This window comes from Nannospalax galili, unplaced genomic scaffold (assembly GCF_000622305.1).
Source record: "Nannospalax galili isolate Female #2095 unplaced genomic scaffold, S.galili_v1.0 scaffold1086, whole genome shotgun sequence".
In the NCBI taxonomy this organism is placed as follows: Eukaryota; Metazoa; Chordata; class Mammalia; order Rodentia; family Spalacidae; genus Nannospalax; species Nannospalax galili.
In genome coordinates this window covers 682546-696516 of record NW_008354345.1, presented here as the reverse complement: position 1 = coordinate 696516, position 13971 = coordinate 682546, and the positions used below count along the sequence as shown (strand labels likewise).

Sequence of the window (13971 nt, the reverse complement as noted above, 5' to 3'; positions counted from 1 at the left end):
TATATATATAATCACATTTGTTTGATGTCTGCAGAGGCCAGATGAGAGCATTTGATCACCTGGAACTGGAGTTACAAGCAGTTGTAAGTTGCCATGTGGATGTTGGGAACTGAACCTAGAGACTCTGCAATGCTTGTATGGCCTTTTAAATAAGCCAATCCACGGCTTCATCTCTGGAAGGAACTTGTCTGCAGCTACATTTTGTACTTGATCATAATAAAATAGGGGTTAGGAGGTATGGTTCGGTAGTGGTACAGCATGTGCTTAGTATGATGGCACAGGCCAGAGGCCCTGGGTTTGATCCTCAGTACCAAAAATAAAATAAAGAGACTAGAACAAAATTGGGGTGGTCTTTACCTTCTGTTAGAAATTCCAGGAAATACAACTATGCAATAGGAACCCCTAAGAGGAATTCAGGCAGGAAACAAGCCAGTGCTAAAGGACACCAGCAGATCTTCTCACAATGACAGAAAATGAAGCTGGGTGATTATTTTTCAAATTATATGTTGAAAGTGAAAAGGAATTGACTTTTTATCTTCTCAAAAGCTGTACCTTAATTTTTCAAGGCATGAACATTTATACAGGGGCTGGAGATACAGCAAAGTAGTTAAGAGAATGTACTGATCTTACAGAGGACCAGAGTTTGGTTCCCAGCTCCCACATCAAGTGGCTCACAACCACCTATAACTCCAGCTCCAGGGGATCTGATGCCCTTTTATGGCCTCTACAGGTACCTGGACTCATGTGCACATACTCACACATAGACCACACACACACACACACACACACACACACACACACACGCACACACACACAATTTTAAGTTTATAGAGCAATGATATCAATGTTAGCTTTGGTGATTTTTCAGTTGCCAATGACCTAAAAATAAACAGGACACATGAGATTTCCCACCAGTAAGGGTGCAGGAGAATTCAGTGCTTTACAGGACACGTCCCAGAAGACATTTTACAAAGCAACAAAAATACAAACATCACATCAAATATGTAAGTTCTCAGACTTATCCATAATCACTTTTATTCCCATTATAGACATTTCCTTAAATCATTTCAGCCTCTACCCAATCTCCAGGGACTGCTGGGGATAAATATTTCATTTAACAGTCATTTCTTTTCCATCCACATATCCTGCCAGCCAGCACCTACAAAAAGCAAGGCACTTGGCCAAAATTTTCTAAGGAAAATGTTTATAGTTAAGACGAGGAGACAGCAAAATTGATTTCTTTTATAATGGAAACTGTCATAGTTTGAATGTAACTTCTTTCATTCCAGAGCCTAGAAAGCAAATTTCCCATGAAGTACATGAAGCTTGGTTGGCTTTCTCCTTCCCTAACTTGAGTGGCGGGAGGGAGGCGCTGCAGAGTCAGGACTCCAAAATACTAACCCCAGGGACAGGGGGTTGTTTCTTCCCACAAGCACGGCCTCTTAAGGAGCACACCATACATGAACCTGTCAACTGAGGCCTCTGAAGCGTCTTGGATTAAAACAAAACACAAACTAATTTCTTAATTTGCGTTCAAGCACCTTCAAAAGGTGACGGGGATACTCACTGCATGTAGCAGTACACAATTCCCCACAAAATAAAACATTTTCCCCAAATAATTTGTGACCTTGAACTTCCATTATGTTTATTGAAGCATATTATTTAAGCCTGGGGCAGGGGAGTCGCCACAGACATATTATAAATATTCGATGCTTCAAACTGGCTTCAGAAGATAGAAAAGTTTTATTAAAATCCTATTAATTCCAAACCACAAGCTTCTTGCATAAAATTATTCCAGTGTTCTCTACTGTGCAGAACAGAGAAGCAATCCTTAAATATTTAAGTATAATTTGAAAGAATAGAGTCTATTGGATAAACAGAATATGAAATAAAACGGAGGAGGAAGGTAGAAGAATGACAGAGGTAGTGGACTGATAGATGTTAGTAGATAGGTAGGTAGATGACAGATAAATAGATAATATGATAGATGATAGATAGCTGTAGATAGATGATATAGATAGACAGACAGATGATAGACAGATGATAGATGACTAGGGCAAATTCTAAAAGACATACAATAGAATTAACTAGGGGAAAAGAGAAAGTGACCTATTACATTCATATGTAAACTTTTTTGAGTAGTGAATGTGTTCTACAATGATATCTTTCTCAGTTCATCCCTTCAAGACATTTAAAGTAAGTCAGCTTAACTAAAAGTGAACCTGGTCCATGTGACCTCATTTTATCCAAATTTGCTTCTTTGTATAACATAAGTATTGTTATAGCAATACATATCATATATAGAAACCCTTTGGGTTTTATAAGTTATTTTCAATGAGATATGTGGAAAAAAATCTAGGTATCTATTTTCATTCTGCAATGTAAAGTTAAAATAACACACCTTGTCTCAAGTGACTGTAAGTGCCACATTCAGATGAAAACCATCATATGCAAAACTATATATATTCCCTTAAAATTCATTATATATCTCTATCTAGCTATATATATATATATAGTCGTGCCATGTATAGTCTATTTTGTAATTATCCATGTAATACTGGTCTAGATCGAATGCATTCACAGAGTCTGATGAGAGTTGACATTAAGCACTTTTACTTTTTTTGTTTGAAATCACTTTGTGATACCAACCTTCATGGTGAACTTAGAAAAGGACTCTAAAAGTCACCTAAACTAAACTCCTAGTTGAGAGATTTCATGCCATGGAAATCTGCAGACTTCTGTACACATAAACCAAACCCTCTTCTTTCTGTTGCCATGACTGATGTCCACAGGAGCAAGGTGAGAGGCGACTGGCCTTTATGATGACCTTTATCACCATTAAATCCACCCACAGGTTTGTTATTTTGTTTCCTATGTTACAAAGATAACATCCTGGCCTATAAACTCAAGCACTTTCATTTCCAAAGAGACATTAGATAACCTAATTACACACTAATCACTGTGAACATGTGATGTGGGTGCATACACAATCTGTGACACACAAAGTCAGGCCAGGCAAAACCTCCGTTAATACTGACACTGCTGAGAAGCAGATGTACTAGACTCTTCATTGAAGAGTCTGCTAAATCCCCTCAATTCAAATACGATTCTTTCAAGTACGGACAATAACGTGAAACAAAGAAAAAGAAAATAGGGACCATGCACTCGCCATCTATTTGAGCAGATGAAGGTATGCAATGAAGATCACACCAACGTCTATTAAATGCTGTCGCTGAAACTGCACCAATTTGCTATTATATCTGAAGATGGCACCTTAATAGGGACACATGTCATTATGTTCAAAAAGTATAGCTGCTCTGTCCAGTATGGTAGCTGTCAGCCACAAATGTGACCTGAGTCATTGAAGGGCAGCAAGACCAAACTGAGATGTTAGGTACAGAACACATCTTGTCTATTTGGCTCAGTAGAAACAAAACAGAACGTAACAGCTCTCAGTTTTCCTACTGATTACATGCTGCATGTGCTTTAGAAAATGTAAATTAAATGTTTTGTGTTAATTCCTCTTAAATATATCCTAGCTCTCGCCTATGTTTACAGGACTGTTTCCATCAAAGCCACTGGGTGACACTGTTTCTCCACAAAATTGACACAACCAAAGCAATTTCCTGGCAGAAGAAAAATGACACAGGCACCCAATGTATACACATCACACATGCACACACATGTACATGCACACATGCTTATAAGCCAACAAGGCATGTCCCCTTAAAACCACTCAGCACCCTACAATGAAAGAATATGAAGAGGCTCAAGTATTTGCTAGGGACAACCTAGGCTTAACAATTAAAATGATCATTCACGGATCCCCTAACGGCAAACAACAGCTCAGACAGACTCAGTCACACAGAAGTTGTTCAGGATTGTGACTTCTCTCCAACGGCTTTCCGTTCTCTAAATGGTAATGCTCTTCATGACCTCCATGAATATCACATCCTATTTACTTATATTTTAGTGGACTTTGAAAGAAACTGGGCAGACTAATTTTGGGAAACACAAATAACCAGCTGCTTTTGCTAACAGAGAAAGGTTTTACTCATTCTGGAGTCAATTTTTGTGTCTTGAATTTGAAATCCTTTTATTAAAAAGACAAAATGGCGGGGGGGGCGGGAATAACAGTATGCAAGCTGCCACCAAAGACCTCCTGTGTGGTGAGATAAAGATGCCACAGAGTTAGAATTTTTGATGCCATCAATGTCATAGGACAAAGTTGACAATAACACAAGCCAGAGGCTTGTTCTGTTACAATAGCTTAAGCAGTCTTATGTTATCTGTACCTCTGATACACAATCTCCTGCATTTGAGCAGGGACTCAGAGGTGGCTCCATAGGTAAAATCACAAATGCTCTCTAGGCTTGAAACTCCTTGCCCCCTTCCTTTCCTGTCCATTCCAAGCAGCATTGAACCACCATTCCCTTAGCTAACTGTAGCTTCATTCAGCCATCAACATATACTTTTACCTTCATGTCCTACCCTCTGAAATCAGACAACTTTGGGACTGTTGACTACAGCCTGGCAGTGAGTGGAACATTTTTTCAGTATCATTGCAACCAGATATGTGCCTCTCTAAACCATCTACAGATACAAAAACAGCCGATGTATCCTCTCTTAAAATATAGCATGTCATATACCTAGTAATATATTTTGTGTTTAGTTCAAAACCTACTATCAGTGCATCCTAGTCTCCACTACAAAGGATTTACTCCAGACTTTCAAAAGTAAACTGGCCCCAAATTGAAACCATTTATGTTTAACAGTTGTGTGCTGTAGATATTCCAAATACCTGACACTCTGGACACTCTTCACAGAAAAGTACAAAATGACATTTTGTATATAATTTTAGAGAAGCGATGAATGGGTTCTTGAACCAGATTAAAATGGGCTTTAAGTTGCTACCTACATTCCTCCCTCTATTTTTTTTTTTCAAACAGGGTCTCATGTAGCTCAGGATAATCTCAAGCTTCCTATGTAATTGAAGATGACCTGAAATCTTGCTGCCTCCTCCCAGGTGCTGGGATTATGATTACTGGTCTGTGACCAAAAGTCCAGCTTTCTCCCCATCTACTCTTTTAAACAATCATTCACACATTTTACTGTGATTTTCCGTAACGCAGATGCCCCACTACCCTAGTGATCCCATAAGTCTGGAGAGAGAGGAGGTCATGCATGTGCAACTTTTATACAATATTTAGCACAAGACCTAGTGCACAAATCAAATGTGTTGGTTTGACATTTTAGAAGGCCTTTATAGATGACATTAACTGAGGGAAATGTCTTCTTTTAAAACAATTCATACAGAACATTAAAAAGGTGACCAATTAATGTTTTTGACAGTTGTCAAGCTGTGAATGTACTTCACAACTCAGGCACACCCTTCAGACATCCTCCCTCACTGATCAAATCTGTGTGTTTTATTTTGAAAACAGCACAAAGGTATACTCTCACATCAAAGTTAAAACAATTCTCAAGGGTAGCCACACACACAAACAGAAAAAAATTTCTCCTTTAAAACTTTTTCCAATAAAAAATATTCCCAACAGTAAAAGTCCATATAGACAATTATTAGAAGGATTTAGTAAGTATAGAAAGGAATGGGCATCTTTGGAATATTGAAAACACAGCATCAGTGCAAGAATACAGAGAGTTGGGGATTTTCTGTGGTTCTTGGGAATTCAGAATGCAGGGAATGAAGGTACAAGTTGAGTTTTTGAGGATGTTTTTTATGTATGAGGAGCTTGAAAGATCACACAGAAAAGAGGAAGGAGGAAGATTCTACGGGTCAGAAGATCCACAGGAACTAAGCAAGCAATTCATCATAAACATGTAAGGTTAGGCATCCTTCCATAACACTAAAGAAACACTGCCCATGGCCCAACGTAAATGTTTCTGCGTCAAAGTCTCCCAGGACACCTATGTAACACAATAGTTGCATTGATCTTCTCTCACAACAACTGACTGAAAAACACAATTCCAACCTTAACCTCCCAACAAACTCATTCCTTTAAGGAATCAAGTAACACAAGTTTCCAACAAAGTCAACATGAACTCTAGCGGGCTGTTGGCAGCATGAACCGTATTAATTGAAGGAATCTTAAAATATAGGCGGTTTTACAAGGCTTTATAAAGCTCCTGCCTCTATATAATCAATGGGAAGAAATTCAACACAGAAGTAAAATTCAATCTGGTAAGGACTTCAGGCGTGCAACGCCTGTAGTCATTATTTGCAGAGTGAAGTCTCCTAATGGAATCACAACAAATTCATACAAATGTCACTGTAGATAGAATGTTTTTCAGGCTGGTGTCAGTCACCCCGCCTGCCTGCACCCCCTCCCCCCAGACTTTTCAAGATGTATTCCATACACAGAGTCACTGTTCTGGCTGTTTATTTAATTAACATGACAGCCCGGCACACACTGTTTCTTTCAGCTCTACAGTTTTAACCTTTTTACACTTTAGACTCAATACAGAAAGAGTAAAATGACTGTTTTCAGTCCTTCCAACCTCGGTAAATTTATATAGATTTGCTGACTATTTCTGTCAGCTAAAACGGTCTTTCGGTATGCTTTAAATATCTGTATTCACGAAGTTGTTTTTTTTTTTTTTTAATCATAATTTTAAAAATCACAGGAAAACAAAACATTATTTTTCTTCACCTTTCCCCAGGGGACAAGAAAATCTTGTTTTGCCTTTCCAATCCTTTCAAAAGTTGACGTTACTTAATTTTAATTCTGTCACCAAGCCATAATCAATATTTCTGTTTGTAACATCATAAACTGAGGGATAATACTAAAATATGATAGAAGCCAATTTTGAGGTCCATTATTCCTAAAATTTATTCAATATGAGAAATATAAAAAAATATATTTAAGAATTTAAAGTAAACTACAATCTGTATGTTCAGGAGAATTAGGGGTGTGGCTCAATGATAGCTTGCTTGCCTAGCACATGGGGTCCAGAATTCAATACTCAGGGCCACCACAATGATTATTTTTGTTTTGTTTTTTTTGTTTTGTTTTTTTTTTTTTTATAATTTCAAAGAAACTGATGTTCTACTAAAATTGCCTCCAGGGCTGGTGAAACAGCTCAGCTGAAAACAGTGCTTGCCACCAAGCCTGACGATGTGAGTTCAATCCCCAAGACCAAATGGTGGAAGGTGAGAACAGATTCCACCTCTTCCACACACACTATGGCACACGTCACCCACAAACACACACACAAAATTTAAATTGTAATTTTCAATGCTCCTCCAAATTTGTTTCAGAAGAAATGTTTATGTTTTATATCTATACTAGAAAAGCCATCAAGTTCTACTTTTTTAACCAATGGCATAAGAAAGCCTATCATTTGGTGATTTTCAACAGAAACCAGATTATTCGATTTTTGTTTTCTTATCTGCTATGGGGCTTGAAAATGTCTTTCTCACACCAGTGACTCAAAACTTGATTCTTCTTAGATAACAAACTTAAATTCTGATGAAATTAAATTTCTGGATGCTAAATATTCTTAATTGAGGGCTTACAGAAATAGTCACAGGAAACTTTGGTTTTTAATTTAATAACACAAAGCATATAGCTCATACACTTCTGACTGGAACTGTGCCTATTACAAAGAATTTTTTCATTAAAGTGGTTCAAATGCATTCATGGGAAGAGTCAGATGGCTTGTATTGATTTCCTACGAAACCATATGTAAAAATGATATTAAATTCTTGGGGCTGGGGAGATGGCTCAGCAGTTAAGAGAACTGGCTGACTGGGGTTTGGTTCCCAGCACCCACATAACACCTAACAATGGTCCATAACTCTAGTTCCAGAGGACCCGATACCCTGTTCTGTCCTCTGTGGGCCTTCCATGTACAGATGCACATACATACATGCAGGTACTTACACTCATACACATAAAATGAAAGTAAATAAGTAAATAATTAATTTAAAATATTAAATTTTAGCACAGAACTAAAATAAAATTGCACTTGGTTTGGAAACTTTCAAAAATGAATGGTTAGGCTGAATTCAATAATTACGGAGAAAAAAAGCAAGCATTTTCTTTTATGCATAAAGAGAATGAAAAGACATTTCTTAAGTACTTTTCAAAAGTTAAAGTTTGCATATGTAAAATTTTATGTTGAGCTGGGCGTGGTGGCGCATGCCTTTAATCCCAGCTCTCTGGAGGCAGAGGTAGGCGGATCTCTGTGAGTTCAAGGCCAGCCTGGTCTACATAGTGAGTTCCAGGACAGTTGGGGCTACAGGGAGACCCTGTCTCAAAAAGAGCCCCCCCCAAAATTTTTTTATTTGAAAATAACAATTGTTAATCACCCATGATGCTTAATAAGTCAAAAAATGCTAGGTACCCCTCATATTCGATACTTGCAGGAGTAAAGAGCTGACAGGGGTCTGCCATCAGATGTGAATATGCACTTCAAGAAGATGCATGCTTTAGTAGACTCCAACCTTCCTAGCACCACCAACTACAAAGTCCAGTTTGGCACACTCATCTCAAAAATCAGCCTCAACCTGGAGGATACCGGGCTGGCAAAACTGAACCACAAAGATACTGCAACCTAGTTCCTTGTCTGAAGGCACTTTCACATGCCTCCGAACACATCCAGTGCCTGATTCCAGCTCTGACCAAAGACTAAACCTACTTCCCCTTTCTTTGGTGGGAATTATCTGTGTTAAAAACTCCACTGTACATGGAATATCCCAACTGTAGACTTTATCATTCTAGACCTCAGGGGAGGGAGCGAAAGAACGCTTGTCTTTGAGAATTTTATACATTTTTTTTTGTCCCTTTAGAAATGAAAATCACTGATGAGAGAGACTTCACAGTAGTGGCACTGCCATCCCGTGTTCAGAGGAAAGTTCTGAGATCCTCTCACCTTTAAACTTCACAAGCAGATTCCCAGGAAGGCTCTGTCCTTTGGGCCCCTCCTTACTATTTAAAACTCACTTGTTGCCTATGAATGTGACCCTCACAGGAAAGCAGAAGTTCTTTCAGAAAAGGACTCACCCAGCAGCATTCAGGGAGTGGTCTGTATTGCTTTTACAATTATTTTGATTCTGGACTTGGTAAAGTATGCAAATGACCATGTACCCTTTGCCCCTTAATCAGAACTTCTTCCCTTCCTTGTGATAAAAAAGATAAGGCATTTACTCTATGGCCTCTGACATTTTCACACAGTTCAGCCAACTTGTAAGATACCACCAGCCATCTCATTAGATACTAGCCCAGGCTGGCCCCACCCAGGCCCCATAATTTTGCTCAGCAACAACTTTAATGGCTCATATATAAAAACCAGTTTCCAGTGAGCACACCTTCACCCAAGCCTTCATGAAAACATTAAGGCTCTAAGTTGCTGCTGAATGTCGCCAATGGCTTTCTACCCACCATATAAGATTTTTGCTTGAGAGTCTTCTTCATGAACACAGCCTTTAATAAAACAATTAACAAAGAAAGTCATCAAAATAGATTACAAATATGCATTCTCAATAGGACTCAGCCAAACATTTAACTGCCGTGCTCTGTGATAGCTTTATAAACCAACAGATTATTCCAACTTTTCATTTAAAACAAAAACAAAAAAACAGAAAACCTATAAAAATCCATGTGTTCATTAGCAAGGCTGATCAATTCACCTGGATACCTTCTTATCGTAAATCCACACCTAACTTCTTAACTCCCTAAAACGTTACTATGAAGTCTTGGGAATTTAATTTGAAGGCCAAACAGTATTAACGTGGAGTCAATTTACTTCCGATTCAATCAGATTTTTCCTATACATTAGGGTTCAGTTTTTGCAAGAACCGCATCTTGTTTCCCTGTACAATATACTTAATTCAACTGTTTTTTCATTCAAAAATACATTCTCGCCTATGAGTATCCATGAAAAAGGTTATGCTTTTACAGTCATCACTTCATCCTTCAGTACATAGCTTACTTTATTCTAATTATCTCCAGATTTCTACTCAGACTAAGTATCAGTCAGTGGTGTGTCTCTTAGAGCAAGCTTAAGGCCAAGAAACAGTTGTTTTATCTAAACAAAATGCTAAGTAAATACATTTGTTTTTAAATAATCACAGGGACTATGAAGCAGCTACCCAGTCTAAGTAATGTCAAGGAGCCACAGGTCTGTGCAATCAACTCCATTTCAGAAACAAACTAGCCACTCACACACCATATGGCGACTGCTATTTATTAGAAATGCAGTGATGAGTACCCCCAGCATACCCTAAAAAGAAAAAACTTGCCATACAATAAGGCCAGTCTCTCACCCCTAAAGTTACTTTGAGCATACCATGGGCAGGCCTATGTTTAAATGGTAAAAGTGTAAATTTCCATCTGCAGAAGCAGCTTCTGAAGCGCCTTCCTCAAGTGTCAAGTCTCCTCCTTGTAGAGAATTAACGGAACAGAACTCAGGTACAACTTGTATTTAAAATTGGAAGTGGTTTCATGTGCTGCAACCATTCCACATTCTTAAAACACTTAATGACATTAAAGAGATTCAGCCCACCACGCGCTCCATCAACTAAACTTTTCAATCTACAGCTTCACTCCTAATTCAATTCCTCTACTGGCCATCTTAGAAAGTCAGAATTATTATTTCCTCTAAAACCTGAATTTGCATTTCTATAACACTCAGGAGAAAAGGTACTTTTTCTTGAATTAACAATAAAAGCTTAACTTCCAATTTTGAACCACTCTAAAGTTCACATGTATCATTCCCCAAGTGTAAAAGTTATGTTTAAGGTACAACACACTGGTGTGTAATAACTAAATTATATTTAAAATCAAAGTGGCTCCTAACATATACATTCTCCCCAGATAAAGCTACACTGAAAAGGTAGAAAGTGCCACTATTTCACCTTCAAGGGCGCCTTGCTGGCTACAGATTTTTTTTTTTTTTTTTTTTTTTTGCTAGTTTTTTTGTGTTTCCTCACCGCTTGATTAAAAAAAAAAAAGTTTCATTATCTTTTAAATGAGACACAGAAACTAGAAAATTTGTTGAAAAAGCCGCTACTTCTAATGAATAAATCTAATTGCAAAAGTTCAGGAGAGTGAGGTCTGTTAGAATGCAGAGAAAACACACCAGGTGTAGAAGTTTGAAAAGGTGGCCCAGCCGTGGAAACTCGCCCACTGCTACTTCATTTTGCTACTTCCATGGCTTTACTATTGGGGTTATAAAACACTCCACCAGACAGACAGACAGACAGACGAAATCCGCGTTCTTACTGAGTGTAAAGTTAGACTCTTGCAGACTGGCTTCCCTGAGTGGCCAGCATGGACTGATTCCTTCGTCCACGCTGCACCGCCTGCTGACTGTTTCAAGTTGCCCCAAGAAAGGGGCAGCCTGGGCTTACCTGCTCCCTGGGGATACAGGGCAGCGAGGTCCTCCGATGCGACTTGCTGCTGCAGCCTGACATCTCGCCGGCCACCACAGAGCTGGACCGCCTCCTCCTCTTGGGGCCCGGGATCTCTTCCTTGATCCTCAGCTGGGACGCACAGAGCTCCCGGGGAGGAGCCGCCCTGTCGGACTGCGGCAAGATCTGCTCGGCGTACCTGGCCAGCAGGAGCCCCAGCACGCAGGCCAAGTACGCCAGGTAAGGTCTCCAGGCGACCTTGAACCTCTCCAAGGACAGCAGGGCCACCGTCCTGAGCGCGCTAGTCCCGGCGATCATGAGGACGCCCAGCCGCAGCCGCAGCCCCAGCCATGTCGCGGCGGCCAGGCAGCCGAGCAGCAGCCCCGCGGCGGGCAGCGACGGCAGGCGGGCGTCCCCGACGCCCAGCGCGAGCTGCAGCAGCGCTTCCCCCGCGCAGCAGGCGGCCAGCAGCGCGACGGCCAGAGGCAGGCGCACCCCGGCGCGCAGGAGGCACAAGCCCATCCAGAAGAAGGCGCAGAGCAGACTGAGGAGCAGCGCGGCGGGTTGCAGCCAGGGGCTGGGCGCTGCACCGCCCCCGGGAGCACCTCCCCGAGGGCCCGGGACGACGCCCCCTCCGGCTCCGCCGGCCGCTCCCTCCTCCTCCGCCGCCGCCTCTGGACTGGGCTCCAGCCCTCCGACCTCCCCGCCGACCAGTCTCACCAGCAGCGCCAGCAGGAGAGACACGGAGCCCGCGCACAGCGCGGAGGAAAGTTGCCGCGAGCGCCGGAGCGGCTGCAGCCCCGGGGAGCCCCGCGTGGATGGAGGGGACGCGCGGGGGATGGCCACCCTGGCTGGACTCGACCCTCCCGGGCCGGGCTGCTGCCTGTCTCCGGGCACTGCCATACTATGCGCTCTGCAGGGAGACCCCAACCTGGTCCCACGCGCGCGTCCTGGCGCTTCCGGAGCCCTCCCTAGGAATCCCTCCTCCTTCTCGCGGATCCACGCAAACTTTGAGCTTGCGGAGAACTCCCCGGGGCGCCAGCTGCTCCTGGAGACTTCAAGTTTTCCGCTGGCAAGCTCAGCCATTGACTTTTCTCTTTCCCTTTGAACAAATCCCCCGCTACACCCGCAGCCCGAGTTTACATCCTCCGGGGTCTCTTCCTACTTCGGGATTTTAGCAACTGCCCAGTGCGCACTGTGGCCAGGGCCACGGATGCCCAGGAGCCAGGGGCACAGGGCGATCGCGGGCCATCCAGGGGCTGCTGAGCGCCGGCCCTCTGCAGCTTCCCTCCCTGCACCGGTCTCCCGGGGTCGCTCTCTCTCTCTCTCTCTCTCTCTCTCTCTCTCTCTCTCTTTTCTCTCTCTTCTCTCTCCCCATCACTCTCCCTCTCTCCTAGGCCAACCAACCCCCTTGCAGCCCCAGCACATAGACCTCCATTCCTCGGGATAGAAAGAACGGCTTCCCCTGTCTCTATATGTTCAGCTCATGGCAAAGAATCGGGGGCAGGGGGTTAGGAGAAAGTGGCTGTGAAATAATCTAGAAGTTCCAAAGGAGAGAGGCAGCCTGAGAGGAGAGGCAGCCGGAGGGAGGGAGAGGAAGAGCCTGAGCTAGAGAGGAAGGGAGGGAGAGAGGGAAGGGAGGGAGAGAAGGAACAAGAGGCTGGCTTTTGTTTGTTTCTCTCTCTCTCTTTTTAAATTTTTTTGTGATGCAAGGATACTGTTTTGCAGTTTTGCAGAGGAGAAGCTAATGGAGATGAGTGCTTGAAACTATAAAACAGGCAGCCCTCTGTTCCGCGGGCTTTAAGGGAACTCCCTTGGAGAGCTCGCTCGGCTGAGCCCACGCCCGGCGGCCGCAAGAGGCGCTGCTCCCAGCTGGACTGCACCTTTCAGGAGCTGGGCCCTCCCTGTGCTCTTAAAGGGGGGATGCTGTGGCCAGCAGGGCCACCAACCCTGGGGTGCCCTGGTCTGCGCCTGGCCCTGAGACTGAGCCTCTTAGAAGGCTACGGGATGAATGCCGAACTTGTCATCCAAAATGGCACATCTACTCTCTGAGTAATTTAAAGATGCAAAGATGCTCTCTAGTGTTCAAAGACAACTGCAAACCAGCTTCCTGTGGCTCTGTCACTCTCTGTGTGCTCCAGATGGAAGGTCTGCTTGCAACAGGAGCCACGCCTGTCTTTTAAAATTATGTTTCATTTATTTTATGTGAGAGCTTGGAGGTCAGAAGACAACTTGCTGGAGAAAGTTCTCTTCAACCCAGTGGGGTCCGGGAATTGAATTTAGCTCCTCACCCTTGACTGCAGATACCGTTAGCCACTAAGCACAACCACACGTGTCTTGTTTATTGACACGATGAAACAGTCTCCAAATTCTCTAGACTACGAAGACATTCAAGAGAAAAGGGACAGAGGCAGCATATATTAAAAAAATAATAATTAGAGGGCTGGAAAGATGGCTCAGTGGTCAGAAGCCTGTATTGTTCTTGCAGAGAACCAGAGTGCATGTGGTTCCCAGCACCCACATCTGGTGGCTCAGTACTCAGAACCAACTGGAACTCCAGTGCCAGAGGATTTGATGTCCTCTTTTGGACTCACACA

At 42.4% G+C, this 13971-nt stretch overlaps 1 protein-coding gene across 3 annotated transcripts in view; it reads right to left on the bottom strand.

Moving 5' to 3' along the window:
- The window catches only part of Pde3a (phosphodiesterase 3A), a 332456-nt gene extending 319595 nt beyond the window's left edge, over positions 1–12861 (bottom strand). For all 3 annotated transcript variants that reach the window (XM_008851600.3, XM_029555236.1, XM_029555235.1), the window contains exon 1: positions 11375–12861. In XM_008851600.3, coding sequence (XP_008849822.2) covers positions 11375–12460 — 1086 coding nt within the window. In that variant the 5' untranslated portion in view covers positions 12461–12861. The remainder of the gene's footprint in view (positions 1–11374) is intronic.
- Positions 12862–13971: the final 1110 nt, after the last annotated feature.